The sequence below is a fragment of the Triticum dicoccoides genome, chromosome 1B (assembly GCF_002162155.2).
Source record: "Triticum dicoccoides isolate Atlit2015 ecotype Zavitan chromosome 1B, WEW_v2.0, whole genome shotgun sequence".
Classification (NCBI taxonomy): domain Eukaryota; kingdom Viridiplantae; phylum Streptophyta; class Magnoliopsida; order Poales; family Poaceae; genus Triticum; species Triticum dicoccoides.
Genome location: NC_041381.1, coordinates 73,806,251 through 73,830,411, shown reverse-complemented (window position 1 = coordinate 73,830,411; position 24,161 = coordinate 73,806,251). Strand labels below are relative to the sequence as shown.

Below are 24,161 nucleotides of genomic sequence, written 5' to 3'. Positions count from 1 at the left end.
CGTTCGCTTTTCAGGCGCAAGTCAGGCATCTATTTTTGCCTGGCGTCGAGACCAGGTCACGAACCAAACGCACTCCATTTTTGCCAAAGCGGCAAATAGTTTTTTCCCTGGCGCGGCCAGCGAGCGATAGGCCGGCCCAAACCAAGACGCGCGTGAGCGCTGGAGCCCCTGGGTATGTTTGGTAGCCTGCACGGAGGGTGCATGAGCCTAAAAGTTCTCCATCGAACCCACTTTTTGCTGTTTGATAGAGTGCATGGGCTCTTATGGGCTATGCTCAACCGATGCAAAAAGGGCCCTCAGCTATGCTCGCTCGAGCACCCCCCGCCAGGCGAGCCGGGGTCAGCTAGGCTGCGTTCGACCCACGGCCCCCTCGAACGACCACCCCTCCCGAACCCCACCTCTCCCTCGTGACCCCATTTTTTCACGTAGCCGCCCCTCTTCAACCTCGTCGCCGCCGCCGTGGGAGGTAGCGCCTCCACCCTTCCTCCCTTCCTTACTTCCTTCCACTAACCCCCTCCCCTTCCCCTCCAGCTGCCACGCATGAGCTCCGGCCAGTTCGTCCACCCCCGTGGCGACGGCGACTGGCGGCGCGTGAGGCCTCGCGGGGCTGCGCTTACGGCGGACGCGGGCGTGACGCGGGGCCGCAGTAGACGCTGGAGTTTGCCAACGAGCTGCTGCTGTTGGTCAACGGGAGGAGGTCGACCGCGTCCTCCGCGCTATGCGCTGCTGTAGTGCCTGACAGTGCTCCTCGATCTGGAGATGCTGCCGCCTCTGTTGATTCATTCCTCACTCCGTTTTACTTGTTCCTTCCTCTTGATTTTGATTGGAATTGGTAATAGTTCTGCTGCATGATGCGTTCGTCAGGTTCAGGTTCAGTAGGTTCAGTAGTAGTTGCAGCACTACTGAAGCACAAGAAGAATCGACTTCTTCAGTGTTATGCAATTGTTGTTGTTCAACTGGAATCCAATAAAGCTATGTAATATGAATCTAGTGATGTTATATTGCTGAGATTATGTTTATTGTTCCAATATGCTGAGATATGAATCTAGTAATTGTTTCTTCATATTTATATATAGCTGAAATAATCTTTCATCGTCCAGATTATGTCGAAACGGTGAAGTTTTATTGCTTGAATTATTAGTGAGATGTAGAAATGTTGTTCGAAATTGTATTAGCACCAAAAACTTTATTGATGCAGCCTACCTCAGATACAAGCTACCAAACACAGTCCTGATAGAGCATGTCAAAACACATACATCACAACCAAACAACTCCACATGCATGTACCCAGCATGTCTAGACTTAGCATGTCTCAAAGAGGAACAACTATGCTAGGGTGGGAACAGCTGCCAAACACACCCTAAAGCGCCACATAGGAGGTACCGAAGCTCTAACCCTAACCCTATAGCCCTCCAATCCAAAATAAAAAGAAAGAAGCTCCTATAACCCTCTCTGTCCCGACCCACTATCCGCCGCCGTCCACCCTCAAATGGCCGCCGGCCAGTGAAGAAACAGAGACAGAGTGCAAAAAAGCGCGACTGGCCGGGAAGCAGATCGGGGAGAGGACCAACAGCAGTAGCCGCTCATCCCGTATCGATCGCCGCCGGGGGGAGGCAGGGTTGCACGGGGGTCGTCCGTAGGGGGAGGTATAATGGCCTTAGTAGGGTTGTCTCCGTGATAAATTTCACCTTTATGGTTGGTACTTCTCATAACGTTTGGCCGAAATTGAACTCGAGGAAGGTCTCCCTTCTGATATGATTTATCGATTTATGGCTAATTGAGATGATGTATTGTTGTTTGGTTTGGGGCCATTTGATCTTGGGCTTGTGTGTTTACTCTAGCTTTAGTACTTTAGAATTGTTGATCTGGGGTTCGGTTATGATATAGTACTAATAGTTGTGTAAATTTGTATGTGTGAAAAACTGAAAATGAAGCGCTGATTTTTTATTGTGAACTACATATATTATCTGAGTATATTAGCAGCCCACCAGAGCCAAATTATATTATTAATTGAGATCCACACTAAATATTTTTATATTATTAATTAATCGTGACGAGTATTGTTACATTGAAGACTTACTTGATGTAGGGGATCCATCTGTTAGTGAGTTACTTTCTGTAGACATAATAATAGATGCTGTGAACCTGGTGGAGATTGGGCTAAGCAACCTTTTCCTTTTGGGGTCGGCATTTATTTTCTCATCTGAAATTTTCTAGCTTAATAATGGCATTACTGCAATGGTGAGTTGTTTTGCCTATTGCAATTTAGATCAGGTCAGGTTATCAGTTTGAATAGCTATATTGTTGCCTGTAACAAGGTATGGCTGCAGTTGGTACAATGTGTAATAGCTGAAATAGCATTCACATTAACAAGTGATAGTATACCAGTGGCGGAGGCACGACCCGGCGGCCCTGGGCAGGTGTCCGGTCTCTGCCCAGCAATCACAGCTGCATTGCAACAATAAGTTAGGAAGTGAGTAGTATTTTTTATGGGTAAATGATTGTCAGCCGGGGGCATTATTACTTATTTACTTATGCCTATGCTCTACTTGTGAGCTGGCTCCGCTACTCTACTATGGTAAGGAGACACATATATTCATAATACACGGAAAATAAGCTATTGGAAGGACCTTCCATTCTCTTCCTATCGCTTATGTTGTTTGGATGATTCTATAGGTCTATGCTTTCTGTCAAAAGAGAATAGAGGGGGAACACAAATTTTTGAATATGTTGAACTGCATGTGCGTCAACTGGATTTGTGTAACAGGAACTATGAATATGTTGCACTTGTATCTATATGCCTTTGTTTCATCACAATTATTTTAGTGGCTAAGTCTACATGTGACAATCTTCTGTGGTCTTTCAGGTCTTTTCAAACTCTCTCACACTTCAAAATGGCTGTTCGCATGTTTAGGACAAAAGTGGGTTCATTTCAGGTACAAGCCTTAATTTTAAATTGTTGTGGAAATTTGTTTTATCTTCTGCATTACACTACTCATGCATATCTTTTATGGATGCCTCAAGGCTTAACTACTCTCGGGAAGAGTCGTTAAGTTACAAAATTGAACTATAAAACCAAGAAAATTATGACATTCTATGATAGTGTGGCTACTTGGTCCACGCGTAGAAGTGTTGAGTGCTAGTTGTCAGACTGCCAGTCTCAAATCCTTTTTTGGTATGTCGTCGGAGACACGAAACAATGACCTTTGTCTGGATTAATAAAAAAGTATTTCGGTATCAATTGAGTTTACATCATAATTAGTAAGAAATATGTTGTATTTATTTACGTTAGGTCATAGGTCAAAGCCGTAGCGCGCTTTGGAGTTTTGAAGCAGGGTGAGGTAAAGTGATAATTCTTCTAGACAGGTGTTTATTGATAGTGTAAGTCTTGTGCTTAATATGTTTTGCCAAATTTCTGTCTTAAGCACACATTGCCATTTTAGTCCCGTGTGTTGACATGGTAGGCAGGCAGTAGTAGCTATGAGTAGCAGACATGCGGCAACTTGCTCAATAGTAAGCTAAAAAGCACGGACACAGCAGATATAGCCGAATAGCCATCCTACTATGGCAGGACATGGTGATATGGTCGTACACAACAGGATTATCCCTTTCCTTTTGGGTTTAAAAGAAATAGGGATACGACAGGGATACTAGACAGATACGGCATGGAGGGAGACGGGAACGTTAGCCACTGGCCAGGAAGAAGATGGGAAGGTGGCCGCCGGCGAGGAAGAAGCTCAAGAAAGATTGGGACTGTGGTCGCAGACATGGATGACGCCGGCAAGCAAGAAGGTACAGGCGGCGGCAGTTGTCTCATCTCCTGTTCTGTAGTTCTCTGGCGGCTACAATTTTTTTCTGGCAGCTAGAGGAAGTGGAGAAAGAGCATGAGAATAGGAAGGGCTGGAGGAGCTTGACCTAGTCTAGGTTTTAAGGTTGGGCCTTATATGAGCCTTGAGTGAAGAATTACATATACATGAGCTTTGGGTGGAGAGTCTTATGTGAACGGACTGCTCAAAGCCTTTCATCAACAAGTAAATGCGTACGTGCGTGCAATGCACGTTAACATTGCACAGTATATTAATTGCAGAAAGATATTAGGTAAGATATGATTTTTGTGTTAATTATGTGATTAGTGCTGACCATGATATTTGGTAGGATATTAGTTGCACGTTAAACATGTTGAGCGCTCACCATTGAAGCAGTCTGGGTCGTTGGTTGGACCTTGTTTGATGGCTGAGATTAATTGGATCTGCCCCTTAGGGTTATTTTATATTGGTATAGATATAGATGTAGATATAGATGAGAATGGGGCAACATATATGCAGTACTCTTTAACTAAAAAGATCTGTCATCTGAGAATTATCATTTAATCTTTATTGCATGTTGTTTATTTTTCTAAATACTTATATATGCTGCCGTATCCCCCAATGTCTGTTTTTGGAAAAAGCCAAACCTCGTGTCCCCGTGTTTGTATCCACGTATCGGTGCTTCTTAGATAGTAAGTATAAGTATGGTATGACATGTAGTAGCTAGTGGTTGTTGGAATATGGCCTCCACCATAGCAAGTATGGTAAGCAAGGCCTTGTAATGAATTACAAGTTGAGTGACTAGTCAAGAGAGTAGTCTGGCAGAAGTAACTTTACTGTCGAGAGAGAGAGAGAGGGAGGGAGGGAGGGAGGGAGAGGGAGAGTTCATCTTCCTCTCCACCAGCTTCTCCTGTCCTTCCCATCTAGTTTTGCCTCTTATTTCTCCTCTGTTTTCCCCTATTCCTCACAGTAACAAACGCCAGTTTCTCCTCTACCTCCTCACTAGCTTCCCCTGTGCCCCCCCCCTACCCTCCAATTTTTTCTCTCCCTCCCCTACCACTCTAAGCTGCCTAAGTTCTTATGTATTTCAATTAGTGGCTGATGTCTGCTAGTGTGTTGCTTACATGGCTTTGTGTTGTCTACTTGGATGATTAAACCCTAGCGAGTTAGTGATGTAATTTGCTAGGATACTAGTATCAAGTTAGGTTGTCACAGCCTCAAGTTCGCCCACTTCCCATGCCTTTAAAATTTATTGTAGTATACTAGTATCAGTAGTTAATTACTACTCCCTGCGTCCCAAAATAAGTGTCTCAACTTTGTACTAGCTCTAGTACAAATTTGTACTAAGCTCAAGACACTTATTTTGGGACGGAGGGAGTATATAGTAGCTACCGCTGAACTACATGTCAACTAGTCAAGCACTAGTTGTGAGTTGTGACTGGTCACGATGAGTCTATGAGTCGGTACCCCAATGAGTCTATGAATCTAGTGAGTTCACATGTGGGGCCACACAAATAAACAAATGCACTACCCACATGTGAGACTATAAATTAACAAATGTTACTTCTACAAGGCGTGAGACCTTTCCTGAATAAACAAATACACTGCTACCCTAATGTGAGAATAACACTCGTGTAAACACCCAGATATAAGTGCAAGTATGCCACTCCAATTCAAAATCATGGTTTTGATTTTAGTCTTCGCCCAACCAATTCTTTCGGTTCCATGTCATAGCAGAAGATGGCAAACACATTGCAATTCAACACGGTGATAGATGTTGGCGTCCTACCTAATCCATGATCTTGTGCATTCAACTTACTCACGCCCATTCTATGTTCCAAATTCAAAATAGTATCTCACTATAAGTCTTGCAGAGGACCTACTAAGGCCACTCAAGACTCTTTAGCGACTGCAACATGATCTTTTATCATATCCGCGCTCTCTTTTTAATCATGAACCATGCAACAGCGGCAAGACACCATCATCTTTTGATGACCTCCTAAGTCGGTGGTAATTCCTCTTTTTTTACGGTTTTGTAGCAACACACGGGTAGTGTGCTAGTATATAACGAGAATGAGCGATTGCGGATTTCATCCAACGACTATATTCACCAGTGTTCCATGTGTGGTTTTGAGCTCAGCCCAGCGTGTTCGAGACGATGAGCACAAGTAGGATGCCTGGTGCGACCGAGACATCGAGTATGGTAGGGATTGTGGGAGCTACGTGGCCGTTGAGCGCGTCGTTAAGGAAGTCTATGGCGCCAAGTATCCCACCCTCTTGCGGAATAACTGTGTCGAGTGGAGTTTGCCGATAAAGGTCGTGCTCCAGGCACGTGTTCTCTTAGACATGATCCAGTACATGAACGCCGATTTCATGGAGGCGCTTGAGGCACTCTATTTTGCCTTGTCGTCAGAGGCTATGCCCAACCTCACCAAAGAGACATCGGCCTAGGCATGTGAGGCAATCGAGGCACTGCGTGTTAGAAGTGACTGTGCTAAGAAGGCTAAGGTGCAACGTCTTGGGAAGGAGCTAGAGGACATCTACTTTTGTGACGATGAGAGTTGGACGACTTTACGTGGAGCCTCTCCAACCTTGTTGCACCCGGGGCAAAATCGACGAATCCCAAGTCGTTGAGAAGCTCCTGTGGGTGGTACCTTTGAGATTTTCATAGTTGACATTGTCAGTTGAGACACTTCAACATCTCATAGTTTTGAGAAGACCAAATGACAGCGACTATTTCTCCCGGAATCAAGTTGGTTTGGCATTCGCTAGTACAAACAGCGAGAGCAGAGCAAAAGAGTAAACCAGGCCTGGGATCAAAGACATGTACCCTTTCTTTCATTTTCGCTCGATCAACTAACATGAGATAGAGCAAGTGAGAATCAACCAGTTGAAGAGTACTCTGGTCATGCACATGAGAGATTCCGAGATAACATAGGCTGGCAGCAGAACTTGTTACCTTAGGAAGCACCCTTGGTGGAGAATGTAAACTGAATCCCCTAACAGAGAGCTCCAGCAAGTGCAAACAAGAGGTGCGTAGATCGATTGCAATATAGCTGATCCCTGGCCAAGGAGAGTAGACATGGGAACAACACACAGATTGCACAATGCCTTGAAAATGACCATCAACCGTAGAATATGTCCTGGACTGCCATTGAAGCTATTAAAGAATGCCCATGCAATCACCATTGGAATTGTTCAGAACAATATAGTGGAGCAGTCCGAAATTTCTCAGAGTTGCACTGTATACTATCAAGGAAGTCAGACAAGCTGGTGAGTAAAAACACGAGAATCCCTATATCCATGAGAACTTCAACTTGAAGTGGCACACAGGAAATAATGATAACCAGGGCCTCAACTTGAAGCGGCACACCATATCCGGTACCATCTACAGGTGCTAGGCCCATGATCTTGTTTAGCACTAGAGTTCCAGTAACATGGTAGTCAGACAAGGCTTGAAATAAACAAATCTCCCTGAACAGTAGCAACACTAGCCAAGAGTTGAACCAGGCATTTTTAGCACTTGCAGGTAAAGTCCACTGTGCATGTATGTGGTGGCCAAGAAAGCAATTCTGCAGCTTGTTCATGTACTGCACAAGTAACTTCTCTCAATAAATGGCAAATGCTTCCATTTTGCCAAACTGGAACTCTCTCTAGGAATTCTTCAATCAAAGAGGGTGCTCTCCATTTATATTTCAACTGAGTGCTATCCTCCATGAAATCTGCCAGATGAAGAACAGATGCAGAACAACTTGGCAATAATTTTAGGACTGGACAAGTGTCAAAGACTTGCACAGGAGTTCTGAATATTTGTTGCACGGACCACACATTAGCTTCTAAGGAACTAGGTAGTTGTAGTTGTACCCACAGAATAGCTGACAACCAATTTTCAGCAATCAAACGACCCCCATTCCAGCTGCTCGCCATATTATCAGTGCCTCCCATCACAGTTTGCATAGTCACCAGTAAGACCACCATGTACTGCTAATTATGCTGTAGCAAAAATATTTAACTGTACTACAAAACTCATGAGAGATACCTTTAACTCCTCTCAAGGTGAACTTAGCAGGACTACACATAGTTTCACATCCTTCACCACTATCCGAAGGTTTAACCGGTGGTAGAAGACAATCAAGATGAGCCAGCTCGCTAGTAGCAAGGAACTGGTTGTGAGCTTCAAAAATTGTACTGGTGTCAACTGCATGTCCGCTCCCAGGTGGAAATGTCGGGGATGTCGGCAGTATGGAGGGGAGAGGTGGCAAGGTCGAATAGGGATTCACCTCCCTGCTCGATGCAGTGGTGGCGCTCGCTGGCACCTTGATAATGCCATCACAAACTGTATTAGCATGCCTGTCGAAGAATGAAGGCCATGGTGCTGGCCGAATCACCTGTCCTTGTGTCTTCAGACCCATTGTCAGACCCGGTATGGGCACGGGCGTCAACACATAGGCAGACTCGACGGAGCTTTTGAACAAACAACTGGTGGGCGTCATCGTGATAAGCTCGAGGTCAGGTACGAGTCCCTGCGGTGGGGCTGGTGTAGTCTAGCGGACCATGGACATTGACATAAGGCCATTGGCACCACTACCATGCGCCAGATCACCCGTCGAGCAGATGGCGGGCATTGGTGCAGCAACATGGACGGTGTCGATGTCGAGGGCCTCGTCACGCCCGACAGGGGATGCAAGCTCGGGGAAGATGTTGAAGGTGGCGTCGCAACTTGGGCACTCTGTCGAGCACATGGTCGGTGTCGGAGTAGCAAGCTTGTTGACATCATCGTCGCAGTCTTGTACTCCATTGTCGTAGCTATCGCTACACTCCGTGGCGCTCGTCACATCATCCTTCATGATCTCTTCCTCCCTTATCTGAGCAAGGCACGAGGCTCTGGTGATGCTAGACGGCGATTGCGACTGCACGTCTGCTTGAATATCCTTGCGCAAGCCCTCGATGTACTGGTGGATGAAGGACTTGATGCTTACGCTGGAGTTGAGATGCAACACGTGGTTTAGATGCTCCTAGAATAACGTCGTGTACTCAGCCACGGTTCCTGTCTGTGTCAGCTGAAGCAGCGATCGCATACGCAGATGGGACTCGCTCTCAGGCATTGTGTCGAACAGGTGGTAGGCAGGAAGCTGGGTGGAGGTTTTTGTTGGCTCTGATTACCAAATTATCATGTCCCAACCTATGATTGGGTTGAGAGCATGCCCAAATACTTAAAAATGCAGCTGCGCTATTCCGCGGATGCGAGCGCACACTCTTGTCCCCTGTTTTTCCCTCCCTCACGTGGTCCTTAATGCAGATTTAGATACTTTTTTCCTGAGAGCGTTAGCCCGTGGAAACATGTGCTGACTTCATGTGATGAAAAAGTATAAATCTACATGCATTTAATTTCCGTTTTCAAAATTTCAAAAAGCTACAACCTTTGAACCAAGGATCAAAATTAAGATCCGTTTTCAACGCTAGGTTCCCCGCGACAAGCTTTTCAAAACTAGATCCCATATGAGTATGTTTCGACTAATTTTTTTAACAAGCAACTTTAGGTGATACCGGAGTAACTTTAGTGCTATAGGAAAGCAACTTCTTGTTAGTCTATGTAGTATGGCTGCCTATAATCGGAAGTCCCTACGAAGTCGGCTACCACGACTACCAAGTTAACTAACTTCACCTCTAAATTTCCTCCAATAACTAGCAAGTATTCAACATAATGAGCTTCGTCCTCCAAGTTTATAGAATTGTAGACAACTTAGTTTTCGAGGTAAACTAACATTATCCTAAGTTGCCAGCCATGATTACGAGTAGCATAACATCATCCTTAGTTGCATCCAATGACGTTTGCTATGGTAAGAAACTTAGTTTCATATAGATAGGCAACTTGATAACACTAATGGGCAACTTTCGAGTGTATTGTAGGCAACTTAAATAGTAATGGCAGGCAACTAAGCATCACTGGTAGGCAACTTTATAGTGTTTGTAGGCAACTTTGAAAAATTATGATAAGCAACTTCAGAATATAGTAAGCAAGCAATTTTGCAAAGTTAGGCAACTGAGCAACAATAGTAGGCAACTAATCATCAATAGCGGGCAACTGAGAATTAATGGTAGGCTATTTCATAGTACTAGATGATTCCCCGTGCGTTGCTGCGGGACTTTACTAATACCCTTCAAATATATTTGAAGAAAAGTTGTGCCAGCTAAATAAATAGGAAATCTTGCATCAACTTAAGGTCCAATAAGGTATCGATGTACATTTGAAATTTCGAACAATATTGTATGTTGTATAAATGTAAAGAGAATTAGCACTAACGAACATGCATTCCAATCCTCAGTTGTTAGGTTGGCCTGTAAGAGTCCTGAAATAACTCTAATATACTTGGTTGGCTTATAGTAACTTGAAAAGAGGCTTCGTTCACCTGTACGCAAATGCTGAAATTCGTGTAGCCAAGTTTTAGAACACATGAAAAATAAAATGCGGACATAACAGTAAACTACGGACACAGTAGACATTACTTTTTTTTTAAACACTGCAGGTGCTCACTTTGCATTTCATAAGTTGGTAAAATTATACAGAGCCGCGAGGACGGAAAGGATTAAAATAAGAAAAAATCTGGAAAAAATAAAAGTTAATAGTTCATGGGAGGGACCGACTAACTAACTATAGACAGAGCTACCTAGTCATTGATTTTTATGACAATATGCAGCCTACACTTTATGCTTACAACACTGAAACACAACTGCTTGTTAATTACTTACCTGTGCTATCCTTGGCAGTCTTGGGTTCTTGAAAGAAACTGAAACAAAGAATAACTTTGTTCGAAATAATTGAAATTGTTTGAACATTAAACTTTTCTTATTTACTCTGGATATGGTTCATAACAAAACCATCAACATCGCCAATGGCCAGATGCTGCAGGATCTCTGGTAAAGCTGAGGCACAACAGTGAGATAACATGTGTTTGGATAACAGAACGAAACTTTTAAACATGAACTATCAATGATGTCCCATAAAGCTAAGAACACAAGCTTCAGTGCTCGAGAACCGTCCTATCAAACGACCCAGACCAGCTGCTATGGAGGTGGACGGCCAATGGCATCTACTCGTCGCAGTCCTGTTATGCGGTCACCTTCCAAGTCTCCACGCGATGCACTTCCTGGAAGCTGACTTGGAAAAGCTGGGCGCCACCACGAGTCAAATTTTTCCACTGGTTGGCGAATCAGGATCGCTGCTGGACGGCGGAAAGGCTCGCTCGTCGCGGACTGCAGCATCACCCCAGGTTTCTTCTATGCGACCAAGCCACAGAAACAATCCAGCACCTGCTCTTGAGCTGCCCCTTCGCTCGCCAAACATGGCATGCCATCCTGTCCTGGCTGCGCCTGCCGATCCGTGCACAGGCCCAAGAGACCACTGTCATGGCATGGTGGCAGCAAGCGAACTCACACACTGGCAACGCATCGCAAGGCCCTCAGGTCAATCGCCTTGCTTGTTCCTTGGATGCTTTGGAAGCACAGGAACGCGTGCGTCTTCGACAATGCGACACCCTCGATCGATTTGCTAGCAGATAAGATTAAAGAAGAGGCCCGCTGCTGGGCTAGCGCCGGTGCCCAGGGGCTTAGGGTTGTTCTGCTGACATCCTGGGATGTACACTGATCGGCCAACGCCGCTGTAAAACTCACCTCCTAGGAGGCTTTTTCCACCTCCCTTTTCAATGAAATGAAACACAAAAGCCTTTTGCGTTTTCTCGAAAAAAGAAGCGTTTGACAATCTGATGATATTTTCTTCATTGTTTGATGTTGTGCATGTCAACAAATTAACCATCTATGCTTCGTTCTTTTCATGTAAAAAAATTAGATAGCACAAGTTGGGAGCAACCCAAAAGAACAACCATTGAACATGCATCATTGGGACGGATAATAATACATTCTGTTTTTCTGCATAGAAAATACAAACAATCATTCATCTATTTATAAACAGAGGTATGGCATAAAACAATAGATGAATCATTTGGGATAAACTCAGAATATAGTAGGAATATATCAGTGGAGGATTTGGAATAGAGCCAATGAGGAATCTGGAACAATTTGATACGAAGAGGATGTTGTTATGTTGTTAGGGAGGTGCCAAAGGAGCTCAAAAATATTGACCAGCAATATAACTTGTATGAACGGAAACATGCATCCTTTTTGGAAAAAAAAGAACGGAAACATACATGCGTGAAGCAAAGTAACTGCACAGAGATGCTGAGATATAATTCATGGTGTGCAACACGATAGCGGCAAAGATGTGGGAGTTGTACCAGCAGCCGATGGGCATCAATGGTGAGGGCTTCAAATTCGTCACCTCCAGGAATCTCTTGAGCAGGGGTGCTCCTAGTGGTGAACACAGGAAGGTGCAGATCCATTGCTTAGGGGAGACCAGCTTCATATGTCACCCTCGTATTTGTATCTTGGAGAAGATGAAGAGGGCCATGAAAAACCAATCGGGCAGGGGAGTTAATTTCGGAGATGAGAGGACCGCAGCGCCTTACCCGAGGTAACAATAACGTGAGATAATGGTGTTGTAACTGAAGTTGACGTGACTTGTGGAAATCACAGAAAAATTAGTTAGTGGGTACCATAAATAGGGGAAATTAGCTTTTATTTTTCCTCATGGGAAACCGCTAGGGAGAGCCGGAGAGGGGCGGTCATAGAGATATATAGAGAGATAGTAGGTGTCGATATATTGGCTGCTTTGTTAAACTGAATGACTGATAGGCAAGTTGGGATAATGTTAGCAAAATTCATAGGTACACATAGTGTGGTGAAGTTGCTTGCATGTAAACTAAAGACGCCTCATGTTTTCGTGTGATTTTCTAAAGTTGCCTACACATATGAGATATAGTTTGAAAGAATTCGTCGCGAGAAACCCAACTGTGAAAACGGTTCTGAATTCCGATGCTCGAATAATAGCTTTTAAAAAAGTTGAAACCCCAATTAAATGCATGCATGTGGGATCTTGCTGGGGAATCATGAGGCGGGAGGGTGCGAGTAGACACGAAACAGGTGCTTTTTCTATTTTATCATGTGAGGCGTGTCATTAAACTATACTTCCCTTTTATGGAAGGGGCGCCCAAACGAACCACCGTACGCACGGGCGCTGCCTAGCCATGTCCGAGAACATGATGGTGCACTCGGATACAACAGGAAATGGGGTGAGAAATCAGAAGAATCAGAGTATGGGATGGGGATTAGCAAAGCATGAGATGGGGAAAGAGACGAACTGAAGGAAGGAGAAGGCTAATGCCTTTTTCATTTACTGATCGATGCCCCTCTCAGGAGTACAAGCACATGACTTACTACTAGCACCAAACCCACACAACGTTGGCCCATGACCCATATCAAAGCCCAGGTCCAGGTTATAAACCCGATTGTGACAACCCAAAGGTGGGGGTGTTACAAAACTCCAATATGATTTGGTATGCATTGACAAACACTTTTTTATTTAACAACATAATTTGGCAATTTTCAGGACCATTGGTGTACACACAATTAACACATTTGCATACTTTTTTTGTTATCTGAATATTTTCAATATACATGTGTTTTAACCAAAATTAAACAATTACATGTTGGTTAATAGATCAACAGCTAAGTATGCATTTGAAGATCTATACCCTATCCTAGATATATCATCATAATTTAAGCAAATGATTATTTTGTTCTTACTTATATCTGCAGTCCTTGCATAAGGCGAAGGGAACTCTAGAGTATTCTATCCATTCACAAAACACACAATGTTTTGAACAAAGATAACTTTTTTTTTTCAAATATACTTATACAGATAGAATGCCATTCTTACTTATACAGATAACCTTTTTTGTACAAAGATAACCTTTCTTACTTATAATTTTTTGAAAGATGTTGATTTTTGAAGTTCCTAAGATTTGTTGCTAGGTTTTTTAGAATGCCATTCATCTAATTGTATTGTATAAAATGTACAGATAGTCGGTCATAACAGTATCTGTTGAATGTACCTAAAGGCTGAAGGATACCTATCCCTTTTGAACCCACACTTTTAGCCTTGTCGACCTGCTTTGCAGGATCCATTTCCATGATCTGGTTGACTTAGGTTTCTGTTAGTAGATATTGAGGTGTAGTTTTGCATCAGCACAATGGCAACCTCATCAATTCCAAGTCACGGTAAGGGTTGCGGGCTCATATTTCACTAACTCGTATGAATGATTATTCAAAATGAAAGCCAAACCGCTTGTGCTTGGTTCAAGTCTATACAGAAATAGACTCAACTAACTAGGGAATTCATATATGTTTTCTAATACTTCACAGTGGGTCCTGCATGAACAATTTACAAATGTACTAGTACCTCCATGCTATATTTATCAGTCTTATCTTTCCTGATTTATTTATTTTGACTATTCTGGCTGCAATGCAACACAATTGCATGTTTTTGTGTGGTGATTCCTAGGCCTGTGTAATATGTGCATGTTGTTGAAACAGAGGACCATTTCCATTCATATGTTGGTACATGCAGCCTATTGTATTACTGCATAAATATGCATTTTCCCAATATGTCGAGGTTTCATCAGTTGAACAATGAACTGGTACACTTCTGATATTTTATCCACTTGTAATATTTCTGGCAAAAATATAATCTGTAGTTCTGTACATCGAGATTTGAGAAAAGGAAAAATTTTGAGACGGAAAAATAATAATATGAGAAACAGAGGAAACAGGAAAAAAGACTGACTTTTCGCGTCGACCTCTATAGAACAAATGTTATGGTTGGATCTTCCTATATGTGTTGCAAACGTTCACTGTCTTTTGTAGCCTACTGAACATATTGTATGTTTCTCATCATTTTGACATATGCTCTATTTTGTTGCATTATATTCTTGATGAAGACACATTGTTTCACTATTATGCGTATTTTCTTTTGACTATCTTTCTTATGGTGAACTGACCATTCTTCCTGTTATTGCTTATCTTGTTTCAGCATCATGTACGTGGATGTGTTGCTTTCAGGTACCAGTTCTCTTTGCATTGCATTCTCGTTAACTTATGCCTTATAGTTCCACTAAGAATACACCTTGTCTTCTTTCAGCACGGAGCGACCAAAACTTGTTACAGTGGGAATCGACTTTGGATGCAAAAATTCAAGAGTTGCAATAATAGACTCCTTGGTACGTAATTTGTTCCTTCTTGAGTTTTGTGATGTGCTCTTATAAATTATGTCTTTTGTGCCAACTCTTGCCTAATATAAACTCAGCAGATTGCTTATATGAAAGAGAGTTTGGCTAATGATGGATGCTTCTTAATTATGCTCTATCTGGATTACAAATTGGCACCCGGCCACATCGGGTGTGGGTAGAAGATGCCCAAACCTGTACCTGACTTAATTCTTTCTGCCCGCTACCTGTACCTGGGTGCCAATTTGTTCCTATACCTGTACCCAGCCGGGTAAGAAAATGCCCACGGGTAAAATTACCCGCCTTGCTCATTCAGCAATGGCGAGGCGCGACCAACGAGGTCGAGGCGGCTGCTGGCTGCGAGCTGCAGGCTGCACGGTACGGTGGGAGGAGGTGGCTGCGTGTGATTGGCGAGGCTGGGGGAGGTGGCAGCAGTGCGGACGGGCGGGAGGAAGTGGCTGCGTGCGATGGGTGCAAGGCCCGACCGGCGAGGGCAAGGGGGCTGCTGGCCGCGGCTGCACAAGTATGGTGGGAGGAGGTGGCTGCGCTGGGACTGGGACAGCGGGAGGAGGTGGTGGCAGCGTGAGACGGCGGGAGGAGGTGGCTGCACGTGACACACGGACGGCGAGAGGAGGTGTCGTGTTGCACGGGACCATGGAGGCTAGCGGTGACAGTGCCTCCCACCTAGGGTTAAGAGGGGATTGATCAGGGAAAGCGGGGGCCTCGTGCTGGGCTGCTGGTGGCTGGGGTGGGGTTTAAGGGGAGTTGGGCTAGCAAAATATGTGCTGTTTTGTTGTGTTAGTTTATTTTACTTAGTCTGACATCTAGGCCCCACGTGTCAGATACTATAGATGCTGGATATGCAGGTATGGGTTCTGTATCCCCGCACCTACCCTACCTGATGGGTACATTGTTTTTCCCATTTACATACCCATGGGTATTTCTTTTTCCCATACCCTTACCTTCATGAGGTAAAAACTCGTCGGGTAGCGGGTACCCATTGCCAGTCTAGATTCACATTGCACAATAAAGTCACACGCTCACATGGAATTCACTTATTTGAGTTATCATGTACCAGGTCTTTAATCTGATGCTCGTCGGGTAGCGGGTACCCATTGCCAGTCTAGATTCACATTGCACAATAAAGTCACACGTGTTAGGAATAAGCAACTTGTATTCCCATGAGGCCATAGGCCGATATATATATACATGTACAGGTGTGGAACATATGCAGGAAACCCCTCATACAATGAGATAAATATAAAGGGGTATATGACTTATATTATAACTCTAACACCCCCCCTCAAACTCATGGTGGATGAACAACACTGAGTTTGGAGAGATAAAAGCCATGTTGTGCTCTAGTCTGTGCCTTTGTCAGGAAATCCGCCAACTGTAACTCGGAAGGCACATACTGAAGAGCAATAACCTCATCCTGCACAGCAACGCGCACATAGAAAGCATCAACACCAATATGCTTGGTGAGCTCATGCTTCACAGGATCGCGTGCAATGCTGATAGCACCTGTACTGTCAGATAGAAGCAGAGTCGGTGTAGTGACAGAAACACCAAAATCCTGAAGTAACCACCGTAACCAAGTCACCTCTGCCGTCAAAAGAGCCATTGCTCGCAACTCAGCCTCGGCACTCGAACGGGAAACTGCAAGCTGTTTCTTCGTCTTCCAGGCAATGAGAGAACCACCAAGAAAAACACAGTAAGCAGAAAGTGAACGGCGATCGGAAGGATCACTAGCCCACGTAGCATCAGAATAGGCCTGGAGCTGTAAAGAACTGGAGCGAGGAAAGAATAGACGGTGAGAGATCGTGCCTCGAAGATATCGAAGAATACGAAGGAGATGACTATAGTGAACCAAGGTGGGGGCAGAGACAAACTGACTCAGAATATGAACCGGATAAGAGATGTCCGGACGAGTGACAGCTAGATAGACAAGACTGCCAACAAGATGACGATAACGCGTCGGATCAGGGAGAGGATCACCATCAGTAGCACGAAGGTGAACATTGAGCTCCATAGGAGTCTCAACAATGCGCTCGTCAGTAAGAGCAGCACGAGCAAGAAGATCCTGGATATACTTTTCCTGGGATATAAAAAAGCCATCAGAGGTAGAAGAGACTTCAATCCCAAGAAAGTAGCGAAGAGGTCCAAGATCAGACATAAGAAACTGCTCACTAAGACGGGCCTTTACAAAGGCAATATACTCGGGATCATCCCCCGTGATGATCATGTCATCAACATAAAGAAGAAGAAGAGTCCGACCACGAGGAGAAAGGTGAATAAACAATGCGGGATCATGAGCACTTGCTAAAAAACCAGCAGCAGTGATCACAGAGGCAAAGCGCTCAAACCAGGCGCGGGGGGCTTGCTTAAGGCCATAGAGAGAGCGACGAAGACGACATACCATACCATCAGGAACAGAATACCCAGGTGGTGGCTGCATGTACACCTCCTCACGCAACTCACCATTAAGAAAGGCATTCTTAACATCAAGCTGAGATATAGACCAGTGGCGTGCAGAGGCAACGGCAAGAAGGGTACGAACAGTGGTCATATGAGCCACAGGAGCAAAAGTCTCGTCATAATCACGACCATGCTCCTGCTGAAAACCACGAGCCACAAGACGAGCTTTGTGACGCTCAAGAGAACCATCGGAGCGAGTCTTAACCTTGTAGACCCACTTACAAGTGATCGGACGGACTCCGGGAGGAAGAGAAACAAGATCCCAAGTACCAGTGCGTTCAAGAGCAGCAATCTCCTCTGCCATCGCAAACTGCCATTCAGGATGAACAACAGCCTGACGGTAAGAAGTCGGCTCAAGAACAGCAGCACCAGCAGTGGGAAATCCAAAGCGATCAACAGGCGGACGAGGACGAGAACGCAAACCATAAGTAGGCTGAGAGAAAGATGACGACCCATCCACGGAGGCATCAACTGGTCGTGGACGACGAGTGTAATGTTGAGGAAGAGATGGAATAATAGAAGGAGGAATCGGCAAGGTAGAATCAGGGGGTGACGACGAAGAAGTCACCGGAGATGAAGGTGTAGAATCCGGTGACAAACTGGGAGAGGAAGTCACCGGAGATGAAGGTGGAGAACCCGGTGACAAGCTAGACGAGGAGACCGGGGAGGAAGGTGACTGCAAGTCAACGAGATGTGGAGAAGGAGAGCAAGTGGAATAGAGAGGTACAGTGTCGGCGAGGGTGATAGGTGTGTCAGGAAAAGTGAGGAAAGAGATATCCTGCACTGAAAAAGTCGAGGAAGATGGGCGTGGGTAGAAAGGACGAGACTCGTCAAAAGTCACATCTCGAGAGATACGCATCCGACGACCAATAGGATCCCAACAACGATAGCCCTTATGCTCATCACTGTAGCCTAAGAAAACGCACTCAACAGACTGAGCAGTCAGTTTGGTGCGTTCGCGAGGGGCAAGAAGAACATAGCAAACACAACCAAACAAGCGAAGCATCGAATAATCGGGAGAACGATCAAAAAGTCGCTCGAAAGGAACACCACCCTGTAGAGCAGCGGAAGGCTGTATATTGATAAGATAGGTGGATGTGGAGACGGCCTCAGCCCAAAAATGAGGCGGGAGAGAGGCAGCAATCATCAATGCACGAGCCGTCTCAAGAAGATGTCGATGCTTTCGCTCAGCCACACCATTCTGAGCATGAGCACCAGGACAAGAGAATTGAGAGAGAGTCCCGTGTTCAGCAAGAACACCACGCAACATCTTAGAGATATACTCGCCAGCGGAGTCAGCACGAAAAACACGAATGGGTGAAGAGAACTGAGTATGAACCATGGCAGCAAAACGCTTATAAATAGACAACACCTCAGAACGAGAAGTCATGAAATAAAGCCATGTGTAACGAGAGAAATCATCTATGAAAATAATATAGTATTTATGACCACCTTTCGAAGCGAAAGGGGCCGGACCCCATACATCAGAATGGACTAAATCGAAAGGACGCTTAGACACGGACTCACTATGTGAATATGGTAACTGAATCTGCTTACCAAGACGACAACCCTGACACTCTAAAGAGACATCTCCTGAGACAGACCCCAGAAGGCCTCGACGAACTAAAGAAGACAACCAAGATCCACACAGATGACCAAGTCGATGATGCCACTGCTGGAAGGAACCAGTGACAGAGGCAACAGAAGCGGAAGAACTGGCGATGGTGGTAGCAGCAGAAGGAACATGAAGCCAGTCCAACTCCCAAAGACCCTGAGAATCACGGCGGCGAGGGCCAGCCCCAACCAGAGTGTGCGTGTGACGGTCCTGAACAGAACAAGAGTCAACGTCAAGGATGACACGACAACCAGAATCCGTAAGTTGACCAGCAGAAAACAAATTCATGGTAAGTCGAGGAACATGAGCAACATCAGGAACAGAATAAGAAGGAGTAGTAAGATTGCCTCTACTAGCAACAGAAAGTGGAGTACCATCAGCAGTGAAGACATGAATAGGAGAATCCAGTGATCGAAGAGAGGACAAAGTGGAGGAATGAGAAGACATATGAAAAGAAGCTCCAGAGTCCAGAACCCATGGGGATGTACCTGACTGTGTAGAGGGTGATTGCTCAGTGCGGGAAGCATCAGTCACAGAACCGGCAGTACCCGTCGAGGAAGAACCTGAAGCCGCGAGCAGACGCTTAAGTCTCAGAATATCCTGCTCAGTCAAAGCAATGGCTGAAGCTGTCGAGGTAGACGACGAAGTCCCTGAAGATGATGATCGAGCCTTGCGCAGGTGTTTCTTCTTCGTGTAGCACTGAGACTCAAGATGACCATCATTGTTGCAATAGGCGCAGTGTGGACGGGGGCGACCGGAGCCTCCAGAAGGAGTGGGCAAGAGCGGCGGAGCACTCGAGCGAGAAGTGGTCGATGGAGCAGGTGGCGGAGGAGCACGAGTAGCAAGCACAGAGGGAACCTCCAGCAAACCAGCACCACGTAAGCGAGTCTCCTCTGCACGAATCTCAGAAAGCGCCTCCATGAGAGAAATACGGCCACGAGCAAACAACTGAGCACGCCGGGGCTCAAACTCCTTACGAAGCCGAGACAAGAACTCATAGACGCGATGAAACTCCAAATTGGCCTGGACAGCCTGGCAACAGGGGCAGGTACGACACCCAGCACTACAGAGAGAATCAAGCTGACGCCAGATAGCAGAACTCTGTGCATAGAAGTCATCAACAGTAGAGTCACCCTGCTGAAGAGCATGCTCCTGGCGGATCACAGAGAGGTATAAGGCATCACCAGAGGGCTGATAGCGCTCACGAAGACGGGTCCACATCTCAAAGACAGTAGAAAGACCCAGAAATTCAGAAGCAAACTGAGGCAGAACACTAGCAGTGAGAACAGCTGCAGCACGGGCATCATCATCAAGCCACTGGGTGTAAGCAGACAGAGCACCATGATACAACTGAAGAGCCTCCTCATAAGCCAAAACCCTCTCATCATAAGCACGATCAGCAACCTCATCAGCAACCTTAGCCGCATCCTTGGCAGCCTGATTAGCATCCGTAGGAAGAACCGATGGAGTTGGCGGGGTAGGGGCCACCGGAGGAACTGGACGTGGCGGACAACAGACCTCGCCAGAAAGAACACCCCAAAGACGGATGCCACGCATGTGAATGCGCATGAAGCCAGTGAACTCGGTGTAGTTAGTACCATCAAAGATCACCGGACAGCGAGGAACAGCAACATAACCCGATGCAGCAGACATTTTTTTTTTTTTAAAAAAAAATCCGATGAGAACGACCGGATCGGAATCAGGCGCTGCTACGGGAGCAGCGAGAGCCGGCGGGAGAGGAGATCAAGGGCGCCTGCAGGACGAGCCCCCTGGGCCGATCTGACGCCCTGGGCGCCTGCGGGAAGGGCGGCTGGGTGGCGCCCGAGCGGGACAGGCCAGCAGCCGAGCTCCCTGAGCGCCGGCTGGACGGGAGCGGGACGGGCGGCTGCAGGACCGGCTGGAGCAGCGCTGCAGGAACCGATCCGGCTGGAGGAGCTCGATCAGGAGGAACCGATCCGGCTGGAGTAGGCCTTCGGGAGTCCGATTGGAGTTGGCTGCGGGACGAGAGCGCTGCAGGGCCGGCTGGAGCTCGATCGGGAGGAATCGATCGAAGACAGGAAGGGATTGAGGCCAGCGGGACCTGCGGGACCAGATCGAAGCGGGCGGGAGCTGGAGATCGATCGGGGCGAGATCGAGCGGGAGGCTTCGAGCGGCCCTAGTTGGAGATCGATCGGGATGTAGAGAGGATCAAACGCACGAGTTGCAGCGTGCAAAAAAAAATTGACCTAGCTCTAATACCATGTTAGGAATAAGCAACTTGTATTCCCATGAGGCCATAGGCCGATATATATATACATGTACAGGTGTGGAACATATGCAGGAAACCCCTCATACAATGAGATAAATATAAAGGGGTATATGACTTATATTATAACTCTAACAACACGCTCACATGGAATTCACTTATTTGAGTTATCATGTACCAGGTCTTTAATCTGATGTATTTCCTTCTCTTTTGTGAAAGAGAATATGTACTCCCTCCGTTCCCATGAGCATGGCGTATATTCTTTTGCCAAACAATCCGTGGAAGAAGGCATGGAGCTCATTTAGCCATGTCTCTTCTGAAAATACCCTCTCTGTGCAGGTGCACATCTTGGCTTCCTTGTGTGGAGTAAAAGCTGGCCGCATGGAACGCCGTTGATTGGCCATGCCCTGATGCATGTACTGGCTAGCAAGGGCATTAATTAGGGGTAAATCAGACCTAAGCTGTAGTTAATGGCTGCTTTGGTCTTAGCGAAATACTGTAGCATTTACATCTTGTTCATGGGTGGAGGGGGTATTATACATTACATCGATAAGTCGTATTTTTCATGCTCTGCAATTCTTATCTATTAACTGTTCCTTTCTCAGAAAAAAGGATCATGAAATTGATGTGCATGTAACAGCAAATCATTATCGTTCTCCATCATGCCATTTAGTTCTGAACCTGTCATTTACTTGCTTATTTCAGGTTCCACATGTTGTTGACAGTGAAATTGGCCGTTTCACACCATCGTATGTCACATTTACACAACAGAATTCATATCTACCATATAAATGGAGTCTACAACACTTGGACCCTGTTGGTAACTGTGTTGCAGTTGGAGAACTGGCAAAGCGTAGAATGTGGAGACAACCTTCAGATGTTGTTTATAACATAAAAAGTTTGATAGGAAAGCAATTTCAGGATCCCTCTGTCCAAGAAATGAGGAGAAGGGTCCATTTCAGCATTATTGAAGGACCTGGAGGAGAAGCTTGGGTGGGAATCTGTGGAATGGAGTTTTCTCCTGTTTGTATCGCAACTGCAATCTTCCAAAAACTGAAGCATATTGTTCTGATGGACCAGTTTCATGATGAGCTGCAGGCAGTGATAAGTGTGCCTGCTTTCTTTGATGAACTGCAGAAGGAGCACATAAAGTCAGCTGCACACAGAGCAGGCTTCAAGCTATTGCAACTAATAGATGAACCAATAGCTGCTGCGCTTTCTAGCATAACAACTGAAGATGGTATTGTTGTTGTTTTTGGCATGGGTGCCGGGTCTTATAGTGTCACAATCCTTCGTGTGTCTCCTGACAGAAAAATTGAGGTACGTACTTCAGTTTTTTTGTTTTTGTGTTGTCCATAGCTAGCAGTTGTGCTAATCTCTGTTGCTAAATCTTGATTGTATCCATTGCTTTGTATCGACAGATCAGAACTCAATTTGCTGACACCTCTGTTGGTGGGGATCAGTTTGATGACAAACTCGTGGATTTTATTGGTCGACAAATACTTGAAGGTCATTCAGTTGACATTCGTGGAGATATATATGCTATGAAAATGGTTGCAGAAGCGGTGGAGCAAGCTAAGGTTGAATTATCAAGCAAGCCTGCGGTTACAGTTTCAGTCCCTTCCTTCAGCACATCTGTCCCAGGACCTGTTGATCTTAACATTAAAATTTCTCGCCCGCTGTTTGAGAAGTTGGTCAAGGACTTGCTAGGACAAATTAAAGTCAAGTGTCAGAGTATTTTGGAAGATGCTAAGGTATCTACCGAGGATATCAAGGAAATCGTATTGTTTGGGGGGATGACCAGAGTTCCGAAGATACAGGGAATCATTTGTGAAGTCTTTGGTCAGAACCTGAACACTAAGGTGAACCCTGAAGAAGCTGTTGTTGTAGGATCTGCGATTCAAGCTGCTCTCATTCTAGAAGATGAACAAGAGATTAGTGATGATATGATTCCGCTCTCTATTGGATTTGAGTCCTCAAAAGGAATTTTTACCAAAGTGATTCCAAGACACAGCACCCTTCCAATAAAACGGACAGTAAAGATTCCTACTTGGTTGGATTATGGCGAGCGCAAGTGTATCAGAATATTTTTCGGGGAGCATGTGATGGTTCAGCATAATATCCTATTGGGTGAGACACAGGTAATCAATAATAGAGGCTCATTTCAAGGTTGTGTTTATTTTGAACTGACATTGGAAGTTGACAAGGATTATGTGGTTAAAGTGAGATGTGCTGGTGATGAAGTGCCGTTGTCTTTCCCCATAAACCCAAAGGACAGATTGAAAGAGAACGTGGACAAGGCTGTCAAAAGGGCTCTACTTGACTGGACAATGACCGGTACAGAAATCCGTGCTAGGTTAGGAAATCTGTCAAAGCATACAATGAATACCCTTGACGATGTCTTGTCTGTGAGGAAGGATGAACTTCCAGAAGACCTTTGTAAGGAAGCATTGAATGCATTGGCTGATTTGCAGAAATCGTTGGATGGAGATCTCGAGATGTTGAAGGCCAAGATGCTCTCTGCTAAGTCAGTGGAATCAAAAATTCTAAACTGGCTGCCACCATCAGAATTGCGCGACAGTGACCATGAAGATTATGAATATAGAGATGCGTAGAAGGGACGGTCCGCGCATGCTGCCTTTTGTCCTATCTTTGTTTCTAACAACCCTTTGTTGGGGTAGGATATGTTAATGAAATTTGCTTAGTCCATGTGGGCTAGCACTTCTATGCTTAGTAACCATATGAACAGTGTTTTAATTGTGCTTAGTAGACGCCGAGGTATCGATTGCAAGATGTTTATGTAAGTATATTTAAGTGGTACTCCCTCCGTCCGGAAATAC

The 24,161-nt window shown here is 45.3% G+C and overlaps 2 protein-coding genes across 3 annotated transcripts; one reads left to right on the top strand and one right to left on the bottom strand.

The window, feature by feature from the left end:
* Positions 1-344: 344 nt before the first annotated feature.
* Positions 345-24,141, top strand: LOC119320302 (heat shock 70 kDa protein, mitochondrial-like). Of its 2 annotated transcripts, XM_037594418.1 has the most exons (7): positions 345-466; positions 532-1,646; positions 2,867-2,936; positions 14,791-14,819; positions 14,899-14,977; positions 22,027-22,641; positions 22,743-24,141. In XM_037594418.1, the coding sequence occupies exons 3-7, from the start codon at positions 2,895-2,897 to the stop codon at positions 23,934-23,936; spliced, it is 1,959 nt and encodes a 652-aa protein (XP_037450315.1). In that variant the 5' UTR covers positions 345-466; positions 532-1,646; positions 2,867-2,894; the 3' UTR covers positions 23,937-24,141. The 2 variants fall into 2 exon arrangements, with proteins under 2 accessions (XP_037450315.1, XP_037450319.1); XM_037594422.1 differs by lacking the exons at positions 345-466; positions 532-1,646 and adding an exon at positions 1,666-1,695.
* On the bottom strand, positions 18,942-20,734 carry LOC119320319. Its single transcript, XM_037594430.1, has 2 exons — positions 19,565-20,734; positions 18,942-19,286 (listed from the first exon to the last, which is right to left on the bottom strand). The coding sequence occupies exons 1-2, from the start codon at positions 20,727-20,729 to the stop codon at positions 19,240-19,242; spliced, it is 1,212 nt and encodes a 403-aa protein (XP_037450327.1). The 5' UTR covers positions 20,730-20,734; the 3' UTR covers positions 18,942-19,239.
* Positions 24,142-24,161: the final 20 nt, after the last annotated feature.

What these genes read in the sequence shown, in the direction of transcription:
- LOC119320302 (XM_037594418.1), top strand. Translation starts at nt 2,895, where the DNA reads ATGGCTGTTCGCATGTTTAGGACAAAAGTGGGTTCATTTCAG. An exon ending in CAAAAGTGGGTTCATTTCAG is followed by an intron (nt 2,937 to 14,790) that starts GTACAAGCCTTA and finishes ATCTTGTTTCAG; the next exon opens with CATCATGTACGTGGATGTGT. An exon ending in TTGCAATAATAGACTCCTTG is followed by an intron (nt 14,978 to 22,026) that starts GTACGTAATTTG and finishes TGCTTATTTCAG; the next exon opens with GTTCCACATGTTGTTGACAG.
- LOC119320319 (XM_037594430.1), bottom strand. Translation starts at nt 20,729, where the DNA reads ATGTCTGCTGCATCGGGTTATGTTGCTGTTCCTCGCTGTCCGGTGATC. An exon ending in ATCACCCTCTACACAGTCAG is followed by an intron (nt 19,287 to 19,564) that starts GTACATCCCCAT and finishes TGTTCTGTTCAG; the next exon opens with GACCGTCACACGCACACTCT.